General features: G+C 43.0%; 5 protein-coding genes and 1 long non-coding RNA gene across 8 annotated transcripts in view; 4 read left to right on the forward strand and 2 right to left on the reverse strand.

Moving 5' to 3' along the window:
- Positions 1-1,543, forward strand: part of LOC124201144 — a 7,607-nt gene extending 6,064 nt beyond the window's left edge. Inside the window, exon 2 of the mRNA XM_046597616.1 lies at positions 12-1,543. Coding sequence (XP_046453572.1) covers positions 12-1,445 — 1,434 coding nt within the window. The 3' untranslated portion in view covers positions 1,446-1,543. The remainder of the gene's footprint in view (positions 1-11) is intronic.
- LOC124201391 (inactive ubiquitin carboxyl-terminal hydrolase MINDY-4B-like) overlaps positions 1-5,248 on the forward strand; it is a 14,097-nt gene extending 8,849 nt beyond the window's left edge. The window contains exons 2-9 of the mRNA XM_046597753.1: positions 2,339-2,568; positions 3,369-3,540; positions 3,618-3,683; positions 3,767-3,837; positions 3,930-4,104; positions 4,168-4,373; positions 4,455-4,586; positions 4,715-5,248. Of these exons, the coding sequence (XP_046453709.1) occupies positions 2,339-2,568; positions 3,369-3,540; positions 3,618-3,683; positions 3,767-3,837; positions 3,930-4,104; positions 4,168-4,373; positions 4,455-4,586; positions 4,715-4,763 (1,101 nt within the window). The 3' untranslated portion in view covers positions 4,764-5,248. The remainder of the gene's footprint in view (positions 1-2,338; positions 2,569-3,368; positions 3,541-3,617; positions 3,684-3,766; positions 3,838-3,929; positions 4,105-4,167; positions 4,374-4,454; positions 4,587-4,714) is intronic.
- Positions 3,294-11,454, reverse strand: LOC124201423. The gene is made up of 3 exons (XR_006877598.1): positions 11,315-11,454; positions 4,144-7,707; positions 3,294-4,051 (listed from the first exon to the last, which is right to left on the reverse strand). It is a non-coding gene; the product is annotated as an uncharacterized LOC124201423 (long non-coding RNA).
- LOC124201375 (inactive ubiquitin carboxyl-terminal hydrolase MINDY-4B-like) lies at positions 7,124-12,089 on the forward strand. The gene is made up of 13 exons (XM_046597752.1): positions 7,124-7,254; positions 7,325-7,382; positions 8,748-8,854; positions 9,774-9,837; positions 9,948-10,113; positions 10,244-10,418; positions 10,525-10,590; positions 10,661-10,731; positions 11,012-11,113; positions 11,183-11,252; positions 11,350-11,555; positions 11,657-11,788; positions 11,870-12,089. The coding sequence occupies exons 1-13, from the start codon at positions 7,243-7,245 to the stop codon at positions 11,916-11,918; spliced, it is 1,278 nt and encodes a 425-aa protein (XP_046453708.1). The 5' UTR covers positions 7,124-7,242; the 3' UTR covers positions 11,919-12,089.
- The window catches only part of LOC124201230 (methylcrotonoyl-CoA carboxylase subunit alpha, mitochondrial-like), a 14,235-nt gene continuing 3,200 nt past the window's right edge, over positions 12,033-23,067 (reverse strand). The window contains exons 2-11 of one of the 3 annotated variants that reach the window (XM_046597742.1): positions 19,800-19,934; positions 15,111-15,161; positions 14,800-15,027; positions 14,489-14,666; positions 14,207-14,424; positions 13,902-14,136; positions 13,572-13,786; positions 13,179-13,492; positions 12,491-13,104; positions 12,033-12,417 (exon numbers count right to left, since the gene is read on the reverse strand). In XM_046597742.1, the coding sequence (XP_046453698.1) occupies positions 12,121-12,417; positions 12,491-13,104; positions 13,179-13,492; positions 13,572-13,786; positions 13,902-14,136; positions 14,207-14,424; positions 14,489-14,666; positions 14,800-14,867 (2,139 nt within the window). In that variant the 5' untranslated portion in view covers positions 14,868-15,027; positions 15,111-15,161; positions 19,800-19,934 and the 3' untranslated portion in view covers positions 12,033-12,120. Of the gene's footprint in view, positions 12,418-12,490; positions 13,105-13,178; positions 13,493-13,571; positions 13,787-13,901; positions 14,137-14,206; positions 14,425-14,488; positions 14,667-14,799; positions 15,050-15,110; positions 15,162-19,799; positions 19,935-23,067 lie in introns of all 3 variants that reach the window. The other 2 variants (XM_046597739.1, XM_046597740.1) reach the window with 2 other exon arrangements.
- The window catches only part of LOC124201187 (glutamic acid-rich protein-like), a 14,534-nt gene continuing 8,613 nt past the window's right edge, over positions 17,147-23,067 (forward strand). The window contains exon 1 of the mRNA XM_046597682.1: positions 17,147-17,405. The gene's annotated coding sequence lies outside the window, so the exon portion shown is untranslated. The remainder of the gene's footprint in view (positions 17,406-23,067) is intronic.

Below are 23,067 nucleotides of genomic sequence, written 5' to 3' on the forward strand. Positions count from 1 at the left end.
CACCATTCCAGGAACTAGCAGCCCCTCTTCCTTTAAACCGACTCAAACATGCGCAATCTTTTCACGTTACAGGAGTCGATTTCGCTGGACCACTGCTGTACAAACCAGCACAGCGAAGGAAGAAAAGGAAAGCTCCACCAAGCGTCCAGGATCCGACGCCAGCAGACGATCCAACTGAAGAGCGAATCGAGGAGCCACCCGCTGAAGGAGACGCTCCAATCGAAGCTCTAATCGTAGGCGAAGAGGATTCAGTCGAAGAAGATGTCGAAATCCAAGACATCTTAATAACAACAACTAAAGCTAAGAAAACGAACCATCTTAAAAGTTATGTTTGTCTTTTTACGTGTGCAGTCACTCGAGCGGTTCACTTGGAACTACTACCCGATATGACGGCGCGTTCCTTCTTACTAGCCTTTCGAAAATTCGCAGCTAGACGAGGACCCGTCTCAGTGATGTATTCGGACAACGCGCAAACGTTCCGATGTGTCGACCGATTCCTGAGAACTATTCACGCCGATCCCATCATTCAAGACTTTCTCGCGTCCAGAAAAACCCTTTGGATATTTTCCGCCAGCCTAGCGCCATGGTGGGGAGGATTCTGGGAACGGATGGTGAGGAGCGTCAAGGATCTGCTGCGACGCTCCAACGGTCGAGCCTGCCTTGACTACATGGAACTGGAAGCGAGTTTAGCAGAAATCGAGAGCGTAATCAACGCCCGCCCACTCAGCTATATTGGGGAAGGAGCTGACGATCCACTTCCGATAACTCCTAACCAATTTCTAAACAACAGACGTTCTACTCGTGCCGATCCGGAGCCAGCCGTTAACTTGCTGGATCCTACATCGACCAGCATCGTACTACAAGAGATGGACAAGAACAGGAGGGAATATGTCGCTGACATCTGTGCTAGATTCGTCGACGATTATCTACTCCAACTAGACAACTTCCACTCCAAAGGAAAATCCGGAAGGAAGATCCGCCTAGGAGAAGTCGTTGTTATCCACGACGAACACTCCAAACGACTCATGTGGTCTACCGGAGTAGTGAAGGAACTGATTCCAAGCCGCGACGGACTCATCCGTTCTGTCATGCTCAAGATTCCAAATGGTAATTTAATTAATAGAGCCATTCAATGTCTTCACCCTATAGAGCTGCGAGAAGATCTCGCCGAAGACGTCGAAATTGGAAATCCGGAACCGATCCAGGAGCCGGAAGAGGATCCAAATCCAACTCTGCCAGAACCAGAAATCGATCTCGCTATCGGAGACGCTATGCCAGCTCCCGAAGAACCGGAAGACGTCGTCGAAGATGTCGAGCCGGATGCTACGGGCTCTGGTGGGGAGTGTGTTAGGAATATTCCATTCCAACAGACGACGACGAGATCAGGACGCCGCACAACAACACCGGCGCACCTACGCGACTATTGCCTTGGGGGCCCCCGATAGGTGGCCCCAAATTCAGTCGTTGTTACCCTACCCCCTATTGTTTATTTCCCCCCAATTTACTGTACAATATTGAGTGTGTTAAAATAGACGAGAGGTAAAAGACACGGTTTTGTTCGTGTCTAATTTATTCAACTTGGAAACTGTAAGTAAACGGCCCGACACGCCGAACATCCCTATTACATTTTCTACACCCACCCTGGACGGACAAGATCAAAATAAAAATTTACATGAAAAAAGCAGGAAGACCGAAAACCCACCTTAATAACACCCCCCAGAGGACCCTCATCTTGGAAGTCAAGAGGGAATAAAAGAATATAGGGCTAGGGCGTACGTTTTTATAGGAAGTCGGGAATGAATTTTGGGAAATCGATAGGCTACCACGTAGTTACCAATGATGACGGCAATTCTTTTAAGATTGCATGTGATGCCAAGACTGATTGCCATCACTAGCGGCTCTGACAAAGAATGAAAACTATAGCGAATCCAATGCACTTATTACGGTAGTTTTTCAACATAAGGCCAAAGTAGTGCAGGCTTTATACCCCACTGCCGATGACAGGTAAAAAAAATATCAGGAATAAGGTTGAGCAATATGATTGATACAAGCATGGCTTCCAAGACCTTGTTTGCCTTTTCCTATATACCCATGAACAACGCAATTCCGTAACGCTTCCGTGCTGCTTTAGACATCCGCTCCTTTCCCTATATGCGCCCTACATATTGTACGTTAGAGAATTGTGAAATCGGAAGAGCTTATAGATGGAATCGGTTTACAACTTTGATATCTCATTTACTAATGCATAAATGTTGTTGAGTTTGATCACTTTTTCCGTTAATTAATGAATAAAATTGAACGTTGCCCTTTCGTTACATGTACGCTCTCGCAATGACAGGCCTTGAGACAGATCGTCTTTGGCCAATGTCCGTGTTTGGTGCGCTCGGAATTCTTCTCACGTGGCCCGGGCATGGTCTTCCGCGAAGCAGAACAGCAGCTTGCCTACGGACTAACGTTCATCGGCGGCGATATGACTCCCCTGGCTCGATCCGTCCTAATGATAGTGCAAGCGCAGGTCCTGAGAACGATACTCTTTGAAACGGATCCGAACAAAACCTTAAAAACACGGTACATAATTTGGTAAAATTTAGTAGTTGATCGATATTATAGTCACCGCACTTTATGGCGTAACGAATTCCGTGCCTTATATGCTCGGAATGCTATGCGTGAATATTTGAAACAAACTGTTACAGATATCGAGCAGCTGCTATCGAATCGGATAAACAATAACGGTCAGTTTCATATGGCGGAACTGCCGAAACTTTGTCAGTTCAATTGCACTACGACGTACACAGTAGATAAATGTACAACACTCCTTTCTGCTCTTGTCTAGCTTGCCTTTCTCATCAGTCCGTGTGTAGTATTATATTCGACGGAAACACACGACAGCAATACATTACTCGAATTATAACTATTGGCCAATCAGACGTGTGCATCTAGCCCACCTGGAGTCGAGTGCACGCAAAGTATAAAGGTAAAGGTAGAGCGAAAGGTCAATAGAAAACAGAACTTGCGGTTCCGACTGATCGATGGGCTACAAAACTTGGACGTGCGGACGATTTTCTTTGATAGTTTCTTTTTTCATTGAAACAAGGTTACCAATCGCAAGACAATTGATTTCCAATGCACTGACTCAATTCTTTTTCTTACCGAAATAGTAATTCACCTTGACACACATCGGGGCACGTCTTATAGGTCATATTCATATAGGATTAACGAAGCCTAAGACTTTCTGGTGGCCTCTATAATTCTAAAAACTAGGTGCCTTGAAAAGTAGTATTACACGCTCCATGTTGACTTCTAAAACGATTTGTTATATGACGTGAAACTGCTTTCTGATAACTTGTTTTTCAATTTGCAATTAACAGAAGAGATCCTTTAGAGCCAACGAGAACGATACAGAAAGAAGCTCTTGTTGCAGCTCTAGCCGACATCATCTGGCGGGCCGGAAGTGGACAAGGCGTACTCTGTTTACCAAGCAAATCTGGTGTATATCTCCCAGAGTCTCCCCAGTTCAATCAAGACGGAGTGACTGAAAAAGTATTCACGCACGCTATCTAACATTCATACGCAAATGTTGACCAACTTTACTTTTTTTTCCAATTTACTTTATGTAGTTGCAGCTGGTACCTTTCGGAAAGTGGGATGAACTCGTAACCGTGCTACGCCGATATATTTACATAGTATACATTACCTTAAACACGATGGCGTAACTTTTATTTGTATTAGCAAGTTGAAATCAACTTCTCCTCTTTCTTTCCAACAGTTCCAAGAAGAACCTGGCCCGGCTGTCCTTCTTTTACTGTATAGCGCTGTTTTATCCAGAGGCTTGGATCGGTAATACCCGAAAATGAAAAGAAGTCAATCATTACCAATTTCCTAGTAATGTACCGTAAAATTTTGATGGAAAATTCTTCTTTTTTTTCAAGAGTGAACGAAGACCTGATGGGACGAGCGGCGAATTATAGCGGACTGACAAACAGAAGCCATCTGGTGAGTTTTAAGGGTAGCATTTCTAACAGTGTGCTATGCTTGCTCATGACCGGAAGAGCTAGTCCGTATTTGCATAACGGTGTCCAATACCGAGGAGATGAAGATAATGCGGTAATTAAATTGATGATAGGTTAGCAACAACATTTATACCTTAAACCTCATTTTATACTGCAGGCTGTTGCGGAAACGGGAGTGTTAATTCGGTCACCACTCGGCCTCCTCTTATGGATGGGCAACGAGGAAAAGACACAAGCTGCTAATCTTGGATCCCGATTAAAAACACCAATCTTTCCTGTTTGGCTGGTGATCTGCTGCGACCAAACTGGCCTTTTATTTTGCTTAGACCGTGCTCTGATGAGAGATTACCGAAACGAGTACAAGTACGTAATCTAAAAATTTACGCGTCAAAAGTTAAACCCAAAGGACACTGTCCTCACTGTCACCCTCATTTCTGTTTGAAGCTTCCAGTTGCATTACTTCACCAGTTCTCATTACCAGACAAGTGAAACCATTTTGAACATAAGCACCCGCGGATTTGAAGAAACGGATGCAGAATTGCCTCTCAGCACGCTTGACAAAATCATCAGAACCAAGTAAGCATTCGAGTTAGTCAAATCAAAAAAGCCCCGCGATTCACTTCGCCATCTTCAGTCTCGATGAAACAACACCTGTTATATTCACTCGCTATCGATCCTGATTCATTTTCCTATTTCGGCCGCAGGTGGAGCGGAGCGCGCGTCAACTGGAACGGAATTGCGCCATTCTTATGAGACAACATTTTATACGAAGAAAATCCTTCCCCCCTCCTATTTCTCCACTCCCCCACAAATTCCCCCAATAAACGGAGACGCAATTTGAATGTGTTGGGGGTGCACAAGAAACACCATTACGTGCACCTTTTTTATACGACGGAGAGCCTATTCACCACAAAGAATTTGAAGGCGTCAATGAAGGGATTACACCACGACTCGTCGTCGGAGCAATCAATGGAGGCGGCGGGGGAAACGCGGTGTCTGGTCCTCTTCACATGCACGTCACTTGTATATTAGGAACTTGTCTAGTAGCTCGGAGTGGTATTGTAACACCACGAACAATGGTGTCAAAAGAAAAGGAATCAAAGAGACAATATCGACCGCTTGTCGACAAGCCTGTAGCCTTGTTTATACAACGTAGTCCAGATTTGGTCTTGGTCGGTTTAAAATTATGTCCCATTGTGTACTTAACAATAAAGTGACTGCACAGTTTTGTCAGAAAAGTGTCCATCCAGCTTATTGTTGATTCCTGATTTCATGCAAAAAGCTTAAGATCATTAGGTTCAAGTATGTTCAGCAACTTGACTCGAGAGTCCCCCTCGGCTCAGCTCAAAGAAATAGATATTGCGTGACGGATGGTCATCATCTTCGTGGACGTCACGGCGAAAGTTCGGGAAGAAAAGATATGGGCATAAAAAAAAAGGCAATTGTTTATATATGTAAACTCGCATATGCATACGATTATTGCAACGCGAATACTAGTGTACAGCGATTAGACCTGGTCTATTTCTTTCCCATAATTTTGGACTATGGAAAAGATTCAAACTCGGTGATTTACTTGCTCAAACATTTGAACCTTATCGCTAGAATAATTACCGCATTGTACGACAACCGACTTCTCCCAGCCGAGTCACGTAGGAAGTTTCGTAGGAGGACAATTAACATACTGGCGCCGCATGCAATCTCGCCTGGAAGAAAGAAATCTAGCTCGACTTTAACGTCTGGGGGCCATGAATGATCCATTTATTCGTATAAATCAGATTAGAAGTCTGAGCTGACGTGACGCCGTGGATTCGTAGCCGGATTCCCCTATTATTATCCAATCTCAATTTAATTTTGATTACGGTAAAACATACTACAAACAGGGTTTCATTTTGTGAGTGAATTCCAGAGACCTCGGAAGGGCTACCGTAGAGGTGGTCAATATTCTTCCCCCGCATTTCTAGAATCAAAACACGCGAATAAACTGAATGATAAATCGGACATCTGTAAGAGAATGAAAACGATAGGGGGCGGAAGCGTGTCTGGGAAGTTGGGATTTAGAAAGTTGAAACATTTTTTTTTTAAGTTCTACGAACGAAAGGGTGGCAAATAAGTTTTTTTTTCTATTTGTTGCCGCTGGCATGGCAACCCCCATTTAGAAACTGTAAGAGCCAAGTTCCCATCTTGCTCGTAGCGGGGTTGAAAACGCTAGAAGGTGTGTTTAAAGAATTAAAAAAACATTCATGCATAATGAAAAAGGCACGTGTCAAGATGAGGATCGACGATCCCGACGACGACAGTGATAAATATTAAGCCGGAAGAAATAAAAAATATTCGTATACAGTAACCCTATCCGTTTGTTTAACGTTGTTTGTTTAAAAGAAATTCTTTCTCGAACAATTCCTGTGAAAAAAGTTAAAAGCGAAACCTCTCTTCATTAAACATGAATGTCGTTCCATTCTTCTCATTTAAGAAAAAAAAATCTTGTTAAAACGCATTTGGTATAGAAGGCCGGCCGGAAAAAGAGACCGAACACGCCTCTTGACGTAAAAAGAAAAGAATCATTTAGGGTCGATGGGGGCCGGACAGAACTGAACGATGGTCAAGAAATCATTGATCCATCAAGTGTGCGTTGTCGCGGGCTCGTAGGTATCCCGTCCTCTCCTCAATTCGCGTCGCCGTCGTCGTCGTCGTCTCCTGTAGAGGAACTTACCGAAAATAACTTAACATGAGAAACCTCGTGTTTATCCGCGCCCTTCGCAGAGTTGATGGACGGAATTCTTCGGTGCACCAATCCCCCGCCCCGAAACAATATCTCTATGGCCTATATGAAGTCTTCGGTCCGTCACGACTCGTGCACGATATACATATGCACACGCGCCCGCCTCTCCTCATGTCAAAGCCTTCATAGGAAAATCAATTGACCGGGCATTGCGCGTGGAATGCTCTCCGCCAATAAGGAAACAAACAAAAGCTGAGCAAGTATAGCTGTGCGTCATAAGCGCCGTACCGTCATAGCCCCAACAATGCACGCTTACGCGTTGGCGTTGATAGTCGAATTCGTCCACATCAACCTCGGCCGTGGAGCAGGCCTGGTTTTACTTTGTTTGTCTTTGGCATCACGTTGAGTCCACCGAACGTCAATGTCATCCACAATTTAACTGACTGACTAGTTTTTGATTCCGAGAAAATTTTAACTGCCAAGTGTTTCCCTTGATTGAAATCAACTGGAGCCATGAGTTTCAGGGTAAGCCTGTCCGTTGTGCAAGTGCGAAAATCGAAGTCGATTGATTGATTTTTCTTCTAACATGAAACAGGGATTCGACTACGACTTTGGATCCAGACAAGGTGGATCCTTCGCCTTCACCGCCACTCGTAAGTTAAAACACTGATGAGTTTACTACATCCACCCTCCCCACGATATGTATCCAGCCGCTCCGTCGTCGAGTCAACAGAAAGACATATCGATCTTTTTTGAAGTTATTTGCATGTTGATACATCACTTGTTTCCGATTAGAAAAAGGCAAAAAGAAATCAAGAAATGGCTTTACCCCGTCGAATGTATATTGGATGGCGTGGTCCGGGACTTCAGTCTGTTGTGACGGCGGCATCCGCGCGAAAAGATGGATTATTTCTTTTTTCTTTTTTGTTCTGGCTGGTCTCGCTCGATCCTCCTCAGCAATAGTCCCCGTTTTCTTTGCTAGATAAGAGAAAGAAAAAGAACCTTGTATACATGTATGGAACTACCACTCAATTGTCTCACGGCGGATTGGCGATTGGTACATAACTTTTCTTCCATGTCTCAAACTCCTCCCTTTAACAGACAGCTAAAAAGTAAAATAATTCAAATAAGAAGTGAAACAACAAGGATAACGTTGAGCACTTGTCCTTGTATAACACTTAAAGTTTTCAAATTGCTTCGTCGGAAAACCCGGACCCCGGACAGACAATTACCCGACCTTGACTTCTAGTATCATCCTACCCAATTCAATCAGATAGCAATCAAGAACTAAAAATAAAAGAGCCGACACAGTGTGTCTATTTACGGAATTTATGGCGATCCGCAAATAAAAATGTTGGCAACCATTGACGGATTCAATGAAGTTGAACCATCGCGGTCGCTTCCAACTTTGAACTCGATTGTTACACCGATTTTTCGCCCTCTCAGATTTAATGCAGACACGTATCATTGTTGTTGGTCAATACCTCGGTCAGGGTTGCCGTTTGCTACATTTTTATATTCCACTGCTGTGGAACATACACGGGCAGGGTTGGCTCTATTTTGTTTCGGCCATTCAAGAAGGTATAAGCCGGTCGTAGGGAATCAACGAGAACGTAACGTGCTTGGCGAAAGGTAGCAACGGTGGAGATCGTGAGATGTCCGAAATTTTTTCGGTATATGCACCCATACGTTGCGGTAATAGTGATTGTGTTTTGGCGTGTTGGGGCGGATTTGTGGTCGCACCGACTTGCAATCGTGATTAAGTAAACATTGGTCCTCGAGGGAAAACAAAACGACGTCAATCGGAGCGGACCCTGTGGTTGGTTTTAAACAGCGTCAAGCCAGCAAGTGAGAAGGAAGGTCGGACTAACACCGGATCTTCAGTCTGCCAGGTGAAGTCCTGCCAGCTGGACGCTTCCTTCCGACCAGCTTCGTCGGCCCAGTTCGTTGTTTGCTGTCTCTGTTGGACGACGCTGCTTAACAGTTTGGCTATTCCATCATGTCTCTCAAAATTGCAGGGATCGCTGGGCGGGCTGCCGAGACTCGCGAAAGACCTCCTCGCACTCTCTCCTTGGTGCTTCCGGCCAATAATCTAGGAAAATCCATCACCGAAGATGTTGCTGTCGTAAGTCACCTTTGTCTTTCACCTTGATTATAACCTCTGCACGCCCCTGCAATGTATTCCCTAGTTCGCTGGGTCCACTCTTTGGCGCACACGACATGCCCATTAGCCATTACCTTGAGCCAATGACATCGTCCTTGTTTCTAATTGCATTAACAAAAATGAATTTCTTTCATTCGAAGAAAGCCCTTTATCTTTGTCCAATTGTTATCAGCCTTGTAAGAATTTTCCTATACTATACTACCCCGTTGTGTTATTATCGTTCGCGTGTGCTATTCGGAGCGGCTCGGAATTCCCGTCTACCATTCAGTGAAGAAGCATAGGAAAACCCCCCTTGACAACTGTGCGATCGATTCGTATAATCGCCCTAGTCCTCATTGATTCTAAGCTATGCGAAACAATAGGGTACGAATCTGCTGGCATCGCCATTTCAGTCGGCTAAAACGCATATGTCTTAGCCACCAGGGTAGTGTAGAGCAAATCTTATTAGCGGATTAATCGACACGTCAAACTTGTTTTGTTTTGATCACGCCACATAGTCAACGATACTATAGGTGCGGCCAAGCGTCTTGGCTACAAATGCATTAGAACATGGCGTGCATTCGATTCATTTGCACCCAAAACCCAGACAAGAGGAATAAGAAAAAAAGCGCTCCGCGAAATAGTGCTCGAGTCGAAAGAATGATGAGCCTGAAAAAGTCGATAGAGCGAGAGTTATACTACCAGCGTTACCAACCCAAAAATAAGGTCCATTCCCGTTAAAGTTTCTCGTCATTCAAAATTATTACGTTAGACAAACAAAATAAGGAAATTGCATATTGCATAAAAGCAAATTATTTTCGGCTTTTGTGTAGCCTACAGTTGCAGGTACACATAACATTCTTACGGCATTACTTTTCCTGTTTATTTCTACAAACACCAGGCATTACGACAAGTCGTCTTTGGACAATGTCCCGCCTCAGTACGACCCGAATTCTTCAACCAAGGTACGCTGACTACTACAATGTTTTCAATATGACGTGTTTCCATGTTTTCTCCAAAAGGCAAATAAAACATGAATCATTCTCGCCGTCAATGTGTTTACGACTCGTTATAGGACCTGGACTAGTCTTCCGCGAACACGGCCACCCGCTAGCCTACGGTCTTTCCATCACGAATCCATCGACGCTTCCCATGATGCGTGCTATTCTCATGACTATTCAGGCGCAAATCTTACGGACGCTTCTCTTTGACTCGGCCATCCTCAAACTACCCAAAACTTGGTAAATCCTCCCAAGATTTCTATTTCTGTTTTAAAAATCAATCGCTTCAAGGAAGGTTTAGTTAAAGTTTAGAGAAAAATATTCAGATAATCCTGTAAACATAATAACGAGATTAATTTACATTCACCAGTAACCCACTAATGCCAACGACAGTCACGATACAGCAAGAAGCTTTAGCGTATGCAATTGCCAACATAATCTGGAAATCTGGAAACGAACAATCAGCTACTCTCTGCCTACCGCAACCCAACGTCGTCCATATCGTTGGCTCGCCACAGTTCAACGAGGACGGACTCACCGAAAAGGTAAGATTCATTAACTTTTGTCGAGCAGCTTTGTTAAAAAAACTTGTCAATTGTGATTTCGAGATTGTCGGAGCTTGTTAAGACCCTCTCTTTTTTCACGTTATAGTTGCAACTTTGTCAAATGAACAGAATTGAAGAATTACACCACACCATCAGACGCAATATTCACGTGGTGAGTATTATCTATCATTGTACCCTATAACGTGCACTCGCTTTAAAAAAAAACTTTTGGGTACTTTCAGTTTCAAGAGGATCCCGGTCCAGCTGTGATGTTGATTTTGTATAGTGCCATTTTAACGAGAGGAATCAACCAGTACGTATATATAGATCGGCGCTTGGGAATATTATAAAGCGGAATTGAAAGAGAATTAATGAAAATGGGGACAATAGCTCTCGATAAAAAAGGCCCTAACTGCGTGCTGAGAAAATGTACAACTGGGAAATTCTAACAAAAGAAACGATCAATGAAAAAAGAAAAAAGGGAGTTGAGGGGGGGATAACAAACAATCAAGCAAACCTTTTGATCCTTGAGCACAATAAACTAACTCATCGCAAAGATAAATAGCGTAAAGGTAATACTATTGGAATTACAGAGTGACTGAAGACATGGGTAAACCATCGGGAGGTGACGGCATCCTAACACCCATGAAAAGTCTGATGAGCATTAATGGAAGTATTATGTTTGGTCCAATCAGGTACCTACAGTGTGTCTAGCTTTCTTGTTTTCTTCGTGTTTACAATCTCCCATTACCTTGCATCCGTAGCCTGTTTCTGCTCGGAAGAGCAAGTCCCTATCTACACAACGGTGTTCAATATCAAGACGACGGAGACAGCGTAAGTTGAAACAAAACGAGCAACGATTGCGTTCAGACCTATAAGGGTGAATGATCACTTACTTGCTTTTTGTTTCCTTTTGTCTGTGTTGATAAAGAGAACTGAAGAAACTGGAGTGTTGATCCGCTCGCCGATTGGTCTCCTTCTCTGGATGGGCAATGAAGCGAAAACTGCGGCTTACAACGTTGGTTCAAGATTTAAAACACCAACTGTGCCGATATGGGTGGTCGTGGCTTCTGAAAATAGTGGAGTCTTGTTTGGCGAAGACAAAGGACTTCTTAGAGACCACCAAGCAGAAAACAGGTTTGAATTACGAGAATAAAATATTACTTGTCCATTTCGCCTGTCCGTATTTTTCACCTAGCTTGAAATAGGAACATGAAAAGCCCATAATATTATTCTAGGTTCCAGCTGCACTACCACACTTCCACATTTCATCAGCAGAATCCGGTGATTTTGAAAATTAACAATCGTGTCAGAGATGACTCTTCGGCTGACGCCCCAATTCCGCCGCTAGAAAGGATACTCCGAACCAAGTATTGCTGGTCTTCGACAAGTTGCAATTTGTTTTTGATCATTAAAATAAATAATAATAAATAATTTACTCTTTTGTTAAGGTGGGGTGATGCTCGACTCGACTGGGGCAACGTGGAACCCTTCGTGTGAATGTGTCTGGGCAGACTTCGGTTTAAGGAGGAATTCATGATTGTTAACACCGCCATTTTTGGCCGTGGAATTTGTAGCATAGAATACCTTAGTAAAAGTTTGCAGTCGACAAGGTTATTTGTACTATTTATAGACCTCTGTTTGATATACACGCGACTTGGCAATACTTGACAATGAGAGAGACAGACGGACGGGCAATAAACTATTTCTTGTCAGTTGAGACAAACCGTACCAGTGCTGCGTTCTTTGCCACTGAATCGCCAACTTTATAGTTGACCTTCTCAACAACCCCGGATTCTGGTGCGCGAATAACGTACTCCATTTTCATGGCAATCATGACCAACAGGGGTTGACCAACCTTAACTTCTTCGCCATCCTTAACCAATATCTTTTCAATGATTCCGGGCATTGGAGCCACGGCACCTCCTTGCTGAACAGAGCCGTGTCCTAGCTTCGTTAAAAAGGAAGGCTTTTCCATGGAAAATGCTACGCTTCCGTCCTAAGAGATCATAAGACAAATGAAACTTTTTGCAAAAAAACAATACACGAAGGCTGGAAGGAAATGAACGTACCTTTGTGAAGAGATGCACATTTCCATTCAAGAAAACGACTCGAGATTTTGAGATCTCGCCATTTGCACTTAATTCAATGCTGATGACATTGTCTGATTCCGATAGTTTGGCTGTAACGTCAATTTCTTCGGACTGTCCGACTTTTAGTTTGTAGAATCCGTTTCCGCAGCTGGTGACGCGTACATCGTATGTGTTGTCTTGGCACGTTAGTTTCACATTCTTTTGATAGTTGAGATTGAACCTTGCCATCGAATACGAAGCAAAAGGGTTGTAGGGGTCTCTTGTCGATCCTTGTTGACTTGAGCTGACATTGACCTCGTTAAGAATGGAAGCCAAAACCGCTTGACTCACTAAACTATCAGTGACTGGCTTATTTGGGAACAGATCACCGTGATGCTGAGAGATGAAATCTGTATGAACGTCTCCTTCGATGAATTTTGGATGAGAAGAGAGTTGCATCAGAAAGTCAACGTTCGTATTTAAACCGACGATATTGTACTCGGACAAACAGGATCGTAGTTTACGTAATGCACTGGCGCGATCCGAGCTCCAAACAACAAGTTTCGCAATCATGGGATCGTAAAAAACAGAAACGACGTCACCTTGCGCCACACCTTTAGAACGGCAAAAGAGGCAGATTTATTAACGGGGTATGAAATAATAATAATAAAATCATTTTCAAAAATACCTGTTTCAACACGAACATCCGAACTGGGCTTTGGGGTAGTGAGATGCAACAAGGGTCCAGCTCCTGGGAGAAAATTATTTTTGGGTTCTTCAGCGTAGATTCGTGCTTCGAAAGCGTGACCATTTAAATGGATTTGCGATTGATCCAAAGGTAACGGCTCCCCGGAAGCAACTCTTAATTGCCATTCAACCAGGTCGGTGTTGGTGATCATTTCACTTACTGGGTGCTCTACTTGTAATCGCGTGTTCATCTCCATAAAGAAAAAGTTTTGCTGAGGATCCATAATGAATTCAACCGTTCCAGCCCCGACGTACCTAAAAGTAAACAACATTTGTGTTTTCGATACAGAAATGTTTGGTAGGGAGAATACAAGAGCGGGGAAAAATTTCTCACCCAACGGCACGGGCGGCCCGAACTGCCGCTTCTCCAAGTTGCTTTCTCGTTTCACTTGAAATTCCTGGTCCAGGTGCTTCTTCGATGATCTTCTGATGACGTCGCTGCACACTGCAATCGCGTTCAAATAGGTAGACATAGTTGTCGTATTTGTCGCCAAATACTTGCACTTCAACGTGTCGAGGCCTTTCAACATAACGTTCCAATAACATAACCTATCCAAAAAGAGTTATACATTCTTTAGTTTTTAACGGTTGATTCTATTCTGCAATTTATGCAGTTATCAAAAATGACAGAAAATTAGGAAGATTAATGCAAGAATTTCTCTACCTGATCCCCGAATGACTTTTGTGCTTCACGTTTAGCAGACTCGAGCTGAGTCTCGAACTCACTCTGTGTAAGCGCAATTCTCATGCCTTTACCACCTCCACCTCGAACAGCTTTAATCATGAGTGGAAATCCAATTTTTTCTGCCTCATGCCTTAATCTTTCATCAGTTTGATCCACTCCATGATATCCATGAATCACAGGAACTCCAGCAGCTGACATGATGTGTTTGGAGGTGCTGTGAAATAAAAGATTGTTCCGAATAGAATTTTCCATGATAAACTTTTAACAACTTTCACAAATAATACCTTTTAATCCCCATGTCTCTGATGGCTGAAGCAGGAGGACCGATGAATATAATACCCTCTTTAGAGCAAAGCTCTGCAAATTCAACATTTTCAGAGAGAAATCCATATCCAGGATGTATTGCCTGAGCCCCTGTTCTGAAAGCAGCTTCTAGAACCTTGTCTTGTCTTAGATAACTTTCAACAGAGGATGCTGGGCCAAGGCGGATGGCAGAATCAGCCTGAATATGTAAACTCAAATGTAATATAAAACATAAATACAAATACAATCTCTAAAGTTGTTACCATGTTAACATGCATAGCATTACGATCTGCATCACTGTAAACAGCAACAGTTTGGATGCCTAACCGTTTTGCAGACCTGATGACTCTGCAGGCAATTTCACCTCGATTGGCTATTAGAATCTTGGACAGGGGTGTAACTTTCGGGGCAGCTTTAGTTGCATTTGGTGAGAGAGAATTACTGCAAGAAAATAGTGCCATTAATATTTTGCTTTCTTCTCATAATATCAAATTGTATTGTAATGTAGTTAGCTCTTAATGTAGCCACTCATAAATTAAATTCTTGACGTCATATACTGACTACCGGTATTTACCAAGTTGTGCACAAGCTCCTTTGAACGTATTTGCCTGCCAAACATGCCCTTATTCCGTAAAGGCCCATTTTGAAGTTGTTTTCCGTAGATTTTCTAAGAGACTTTACAAGAGCAGAAATCTTTATTTACGTCAATGCAGCGGCCATGCACCAATGCCACATTTCTAAAAGCACACGTTTTGCTGTTTGTTCCGTTCCATTTTTTTTTTCAATTTCCAGATTTGCGTCTCTATTTAAAATGCTACACAAGTCTTTTGGTAACATTAAAATAAAAAATAAATAAAAAAATGTATAGTATTGAAGGAAACTTACATTTACTCTGCCGACACGTGACTCAATTTCTCCTGTCTTTACGCCCGTAATCTAAAATAGTAAAATGATGGGTTTATTATACAATTCATTTAATTCCTATTTTTCAAAAGACACAATTCGTGATCAAAAAAATTTTAAACTCATGGTTCACGCATTTGTTGGAGGGCAACTTCCACCCAATTCACGGGGAGATTATAATGAGGAGCTCCACTTTTGAATTAGCCTTGTTTATTCACCGTACAATTCAGATTGGCTCCAGAACCGTGCAATTATGCCTACGTCTTATGACCTCCCTTCAAGACTTCGTATTCGTTAATTGTGACGACGAACTTCTAAAGAATTGCAAGCCTAATTCACGTCAATTGAAGTATTGATCTTTTGATATGCCAGCCTAAACTGAAGTGCCAAGCTTTGAGCCATTGAAATATGAGTACGTGCGCAACTAAACCGATTATCAAGTTGTTGACTCAACAGATTTTCTATTTTTGTTCCCAAACTCCCTATTGCGTTTCCAAGAACGGGTTTTGATTTAAACATCGCCGACCATGTTCCGCCTTCATCTTGATGCATTACAAATCAAATAATAATAGCAAGTCCGTGACCGACCGATATCGAGGCAGAAACCCCGTTAATAATTTACGATTCAGAGTTTGTTGCTGCAGTCAACTATTAATCAGTTCGTTTCTTTTTTCTAGTCTGATCGCCTTATAAAGTGCGGCAATATTGGTCTACCATGGGCCCGAAAATGATTAATTTGCCAAAATTCTCTGGGGTCTGAGGGTATCGATCGTCACTCGGCTTCCGCCGAGCCGAGCCGGATGAAGCGCGTTGCAAAAATCGATGCTGCATTCATGTCGTTCAGGTTCTACTCCCCGTCCTCGACTTTACCGTCCGTTGGTTGTGCGACAAGGCATTGTTGTGTAGATACCCCCATTTAATGCAATGCATTTTCTCCTTGGCTCTTTTCTGGGTAACTGCGCTGAGCAGTGCATTACACATGAGATAAACTGCACAAACTCTAGTGGAATCCTTTTCTATTTCAGTCAGTCGTTCGTCTCCGTCTCGTCTGTGCCTTTTCATATGACTCTGCCTCAGATGAGGCAGACATCATGAATGAGCCATAACTTTCATTTCTCTTCCTTGCTCCTCAGCTCCTTTGTATGCGCGGGCTAGGCCTATACTCTTTTATAATTCCGGTGCACATCTTGCCCTTTAATAACTGAGGCAAAAGTAATTACGGGCACGTAGTTTCCCAGTCAGTTGCAATCAGCGTGAAAGCGTCGTCCCCATAACGCGTTAGAATATGAAGTTAACCGTCACAAACCAATATTCCTGGAATTACTATTATCATGTCTTATTAAAAAAGGCGTTACCGTGAGCGCTGCTAATGAATTCCTGGAGAAGGTGTTGATTGCAGTATGATCGTACGGTCACGTATAAATATTTTTCTAGGTTGATAGCCATACATAATTAACATCTCTCGTCGTCTTTTACGACCCACTGAAGAATGTGCACAGTGTGTACACGTCTCAGGTATATATAAGATTAGAACTTCCAGAATGAGTTATCACAGAATACGAATAGAGATGAAAGAGATCATTCATTTTGAGTAGCCAGTGAAATGATGAAAAGTTATTGTCAACGATCATACGGTGGACCAGTTACCGGTTCGTCCTTTAGCCCTGTGCTCTTTTTTTTTTCTGCGTCATTCACTTCTCCCATTCTGTCTGTAACGCATTTTACGACGACGCCGAGTACAACGAGCTGCTCGTTTACTGAAGGGAGAAAGCTCAAGCGATGAATGATCCACATTGTCCGCGTGAAATAGCGTTCCATCGGGCTACTATCCGAAACAAGAGGTGGAACTTGAAAAAGAAAAAATAATAATAATAATTCGTGGGCGTTGGGGACATCGTTTCCGACTTGCAAAAAGCATCAACAAATGATTCAGCTCACGCACGCATGCGTCTTCCTTCCATTCGCTTCTTCAATCGTCTATACGTGTGTGTGTGTGTGTGTGTATAAAAGGGCAGCCATGTTGGTGCAAGACACGAACTCGAGGTGATAGCTCGTCGGTCTCCACACACTCACTTCTACCGCGCTCCGGAACAGGACTCATCCCCCACAAAGTATATATTCCCTGCCCACTGTTCTTTCACCTCTACACTCACGAACAACACGGGCACTTTGCCCAGATTGTCGCTGACCTACCAGGAAGCACATCAAAAGACTACCCCGCACTTCCGGATCCTTGAAACCCAGGAACTTTCACATTCTGACCACTTCTGCCTGAAGGTGAGAAACAATATACTCTCTAGCTAGATTCGCTATTGTTTGAAATTGAAACCGAAATGTTTAAAAATAGAGTTCAGTATATAAGAACAAAAGATAAATACGCCAGTCGAACGAATATGTAATTGAATCGTCGGATTCGGGAAGCGGAAAGTATTCAGTTATCCCTAACAAATGTTGACGTAACAAATTTTGACAAAGTGAAAAAAAAGTACAGTGCATCTCGCTATGAATTTTTCTTGCGCGTTATACGTTCAAGGCTTTCGTGGAAATTCAAGGCTCGATACAGAAAGGAAAACTAAATCCAACACGCAGCGACGCAACAGCAGTCCAGTCTAATGCAACAGGTTCGCAACTCTGCTGCCGGAGTCGTTTGTTCCTGCAATCCATCCACGAGAGCGGAAAACACCCTTTGCGTGTTGATTATCGTTCAGGTGTTTCGATCCTGCTGTGTTTGGTTTCCATCCTGCGTTCGCTCAGTTCTGCTGGAGTAAGATAACGTAATCCCATCCGCCACCACTTGCCGTTCTTTCTGATTACCGATCTAGACGAGCTCGACCCCGCTTGGAAAATATTGATCATTATTGCGTGAGACCAGCTGGTCAATCTTCCCGACAACAACAACACCTATTCCCTCGGTATATACGAGCTTGTTTGTAAAAGAGAAAAAAGAAAAGCAGAAAAATGTTGACCTTTTAAAAGGTGTTGCAATTGACCGTATTCATCGCGGCAACAATGTTTCCCGATCGCCATGACAACAGATCGAATAGTGAATGAGGTCATACACCAGCAATCAACAAATTAAAAAAAGAAAAAAAACTCCCTCATATTGTGCGCATATCAATTGGGGAAATAGACTTGTCCATTTAGCGGGCTGCGTGATATGACAGACGTCATTGACATCAGTTGTAAAATATTTTACGGGCAACGGGAAATGAAAAGAAATGGTGAAATCGATCTTCCTTTAAAAAAAAAAATGATCCGACTGGGCTGTCACTCAGCGCTTTATTGTAGGCCGAGCTCCCATCTATGCGAACGTTTTACACGAAAGTTAATACAATTTTCGAGGCAACAAGAATATTCGTCTATTGCATAGACTCATTTCTTATTTCGTGTTACATCAAATCCTGATTGGATTGGCTTTTTTTTTTACGTGGGATCTAAAGCGAGGCTGCACGTCCTTTTGTTCCTTCTAAATGCCGAAAGCAGAAGGACTGAAGAATGAACGAGTCGCCATCCGCTCCAGCACACACAGCGGCGTGCATCGAAAACAAGAAAGAGCGGCTTACATTCCTTCCGCCATTCAGCTTTTTCTTTGAAAATGGATGCGGAAGAAAACGAACTTGTTGGTAATTAATAGTCAAATAGAAAAAAAAGGAGCTATAGAGAGTTGTTTTCGTCAGCAGGGCTTTCATCTAGCCGTGGCCTTCGATTGCCACTTTGGATGGAGCGCAATAATAACCAACCAGCGTGTGGCACCACCAACTATTTGCTCTTTCGCAAGGACTTTTTTTTTCTTTATTGGTGAAACGATTCTGTAGGGGAAGGAAGGAAAACGTATATATATAAGGAGAGAACGCCGTCTCATCCATTGCTCAACTCGACAGCGAATCCGGGAAGTTTGGACTCGGCGCGGCACGCGGGTCGATCATCGTCCTAACTCTCGCTGCGCTCTCTCGCCTTCCCGATCTCAATATTTATCAGATAGGAAGATGGAGAAGGAGGTGGGGGGGAAGGAAGGATCGAGGGGGGAACAAAAAAGACAGAGAAATGTATATTTATATGTATAAGGAACGCTCCAAATCCATATAGGAAAGCTAGAAGGATGATAGACTCTTTCTTTTCATTACACAGCAGCCAACACAGGGACAAAAAAAGAAAAATGAGCGACTTGGAAAAAGAAAACAATTTTGAACGGAGATGTTCTGCTCGAAGGGATCCATCGAACTATGGGAATAAGGATTGTATTCAGCTCGACTTCCATCAGAGCTCAACGCAATGTTTTTGTATGGAAGAGTCCCTTATATTCTTTCTCCGTATCGCACCACTAAGTGGAATAGACAAAAAGAAGACGGCGAAGAAAAACAAATCGTGGCTTAGATGCCTTGCCTACTCTCCTTTAACGGTTCTTCATATGATAACACTGAGCTTGAATGAGCTACATCATTGTTTAGCTACTTTTAGCTGCCTCTTGTTATTCCATATTCACTTTTCTCGCGCTTGTAACGGGTACTATACACATCATCACAAAGTCTAATGGATCTTAAACGAAAAACGCTCGTGGGCGCGCTACCATCTTTTCGCATTTGAATAATACACTACACGACGATGAGATGGAATAGCAAGTTAACTTGGATAATGGTCTTCGGGGATTGAGAGCAACTTGTTTTTATTTACCTTTTATTTATGAAGTGGGTTCTGGTCGCTCAGCATATTAGACGATATCCACCAGCCTTCGGGTAGAACTCGATTCAGATTCCAGATGATGGCGCATCAGTTTGAAATGGCCACAGGAAGTTAACAATCGTCTTCCTGCAAACAGACATTGATTAGATCAAAGCGTATACGGAAGTTAACAGATTTAGGACGAGTACTGTATTCATGAGACGAAGAAACGGAACTGTAAAAAAGGGAAAATTCATTTTGAAAAGAAGGAGGAACATTTTTTCCCCATATGGCCATATAGAATCTCTCTTCTTCCTTTCCACTCACTGGATCGAATTGGTTGGCTGATAAAATTAATGTAAGCCGATTGTTCATCAGTCAACAGCACACGCACCATATAACACAGCAGCCCACGCCATTGACGGCTATTCGGCGATTCTCCAGAGATCGTGCCTCTCAGATCCCCGTCGGGATTGATATTTATATGCGTAGGCTCTGCGTATAGCAAAGAAATGACCGAGGGCTGCGGGCATTCATCTACTCTTGAATCTTACTTTCGAGATGGTCAGAAAGAAATCCAGTGATAATCTTGCTTTTGTTAACTTTTTTCCGTAGCTGTCCTGACTTTTTTTCAGTCAATAGTCCCGCATATAGACTCTCACCGCTGTCCACCAGGTTCCGTAATCAAATGTTTGAACTCGCCTGTATAAGATGAGCTCCAAGTACAAATTCAATATACTCGAAAGACTGCCGATGAGAAATCCGATCAAAAGACGAGATTCTGCCAACTTGATGTCTGTCGGAACTTTTGCTGCCACTTGTGACTTTTGTTGTCCTCACAGCAACTCAACCATACATCTCCAGTGTAAGGATACACTGAGGGAAAAGTCAAGCCCGTATACATCGTACATTTACTTATTGACTGAAGCTAGCTACCATCAATCTGGCGGCCGTATATTTGGGCTGCCGACACACAAGAGTCTTTTCAGCTTGGGTTTGTCTGCTTATTCTTTTCTGATGCTACACTTTACAGTCCTGGCAGTCGAAATAACTGGATGCTGCCACGCGCCGTCGCCGAGTTCTGCGCTGGACTTGTTTTTTTTTAAACATCAGCAGAGATCTTTATCTCATACTCTCTTGTGCGTGTACTAATACTACTAGAGACCCCCCGCCCGAGGGTTCTTTTTTTTTCAAGTCTCAAAGCGACTCATGTGACAGAAACGAAAAGGATAAAGTTGCATTTGACATGGGATTAAGTTGTTGTTTCCCTCGTCGTTGTTGTTAGCGTATGTGACGTCTTTCAGTTATCGCTGCATACATAGATGCGGAGATGAAGAGACGAAAAAATTGAAATCAGATGAGCTCTTATAAATATGTATCGATACAAAAAAAATGGGGGCGGCAAACTCTGTCCAGATTGCGTCGTGAATGATCCAGCAAATCCATTTCCTCTTTTACATTACGCCCACCCCGCCCTTTCTTCGAACACGTAGGAAAACAGAGGACTGCGAACAGCAGCCCGCTCCCGAAATAACAACAAGAATCGTGCAAAGAGTGAAACTAAGGTTACCTCAGCAACCGAGCACAAGTATTCTTAGGTACAACGCGTTCAATAAATCCATCGACATCTCTGAATATTAGCGGGACATAATGTAAAAATCAAACTATGCGTACACACCAGTAAGTCCCGACAAGTCGAATCAAGCCAGCCGAGATGCATTATATATGGGCACAGCATTGAATAATCTCGACAAGAGCAGAATGACATAACAGGCGAGAATCTATATAGACTTTGTCACGCTCCCCTGATTGTCCGTCTTTGTCTGGACATTGATTATACACATCCTGATTCGCGCATGCTGCATGTATAGACTCGACAGTCGTGGGTAATCAACTGGAGAGAAACGAGTATACATAAATCGATGCGACTTGCTAAACCTCCCCCCACTCTCGAAAACACTCTAGGCCCTCGTGAATGCTTCAGGGTGTAATAGATCAAGATTTTGTTTATATTTTCAACGCGTTAGAGAAAGACAAACAAAACATCTAGCGCTAAAAGTATCGCACAGTTTAAAAAAAAGGCTGGTTTGTGATGCCGCATCACGCCTACACGCATACATCAGCTGAGCGCATCAAACAGTGAAACACCATAGAGAGCTATAGAGCGCGCACACACACAAAAACGTATATGTATACACGGTGCCGCCTTCGATTAGCGTGCGCCCTCTACTCCCGCTGTAACCCGAACTCTCCATTTTTCTCCGCTGCTGCTGCCGGTTCGTCCTCCCTACCTTCGCCTGTAGCTTCATTGATTTTCTGACGTCAACGTCTATACCTGATGGCACAGTGCCTGTGCATGTGTGTCTGAGCTGTATACTACTACTCTGTGGTTGCCAGGTTCTTTCCATCCAAAAGTATGGTTTCTCGGTTTGACTTTCTTTGACGAACGAATCGCTTTTTGCCTTGTTTCAATTCTTGTATTCTACGCATCTCCCCTCATCTTCTTGGACTTTTAAATCTATCCGACTGACAATTTTCCATCGACTTTTTCCGGCTCATCGAGCGCATCGGTTGATGGACAGGAAGAAACAAACCGGAAAAAGATAAAACAAATTAATCAAATGGATTGGGTCGAGTTTCTTTTTTTTTTTCCCCTGTGTTCAAGTGAGTGCCCAAGAAAGTTGGAGGTAACTTAGACACAAATAGACCTCGTCAAGGCGACGGCTGTTCTTCAAATATGTTTTTGATCGATCGAATAACCTAGACGCTCGGGAATAAATCGAAGAAAAATAAATAAAAGAATTGGATCCGTATAGAGAACACAACATGCGATCCATCCGATCGTGTCACAAAGAAAATCAGTTTTTCCCTTGACAAAATACTGCGGTGGAATAAGGAAAAAAAAGTAACAAGAAGAATGCAATCAAGGCGCTGCGTCATGTTGGGAAGACGAGTATATAGCCGTCTTGATTGGACCATATTTTGCCTGGCGGCTAGAAGTCAACGCAAATGAAAGTTGATTACCGAGATGCCGCAATATCAACGTGATGGGCGCGGTTTCATGCCAGCCTATACAGACACACACCAGCCAACGCATTTTGCGACCATCTTTAATTCCATTATTATTTCTGATTGCACTTGGGGTTTGACTGCCTTTCCACTAGATTTCTTTACTCCCAGGAGTTTGCAAAAAAAAATGAAATATCCAAGACGAAAATGGTGAAATTGCTGTGGCTAATCTAATAACTTTGCAGCATGATACGACTTTTTTGTTCATATA

Source organism: Daphnia pulex, chromosome 2 (assembly GCF_021134715.1).
Source record: "Daphnia pulex isolate KAP4 chromosome 2, ASM2113471v1".
In the NCBI taxonomy this organism is placed as follows: domain Eukaryota; kingdom Metazoa; phylum Arthropoda; class Branchiopoda; order Diplostraca; family Daphniidae; genus Daphnia; species Daphnia pulex.

What these genes read in the sequence shown, in the direction of transcription:
- LOC124201375 (XM_046597752.1), top strand. An exon ending in AGGACGGACTCACCGAAAAG is followed by an intron (nt 10,419 to 10,524) that starts GTAAGATTCATT and finishes TTCACGTTATAG; the next exon opens with TTGCAACTTTGTCAAATGAA. An exon ending in GACCACCAAGCAGAAAACAG is followed by an intron (nt 11,556 to 11,656) that starts GTTTGAATTACG and finishes ATATTATTCTAG; the next exon opens with GTTCCAGCTGCACTACCACA.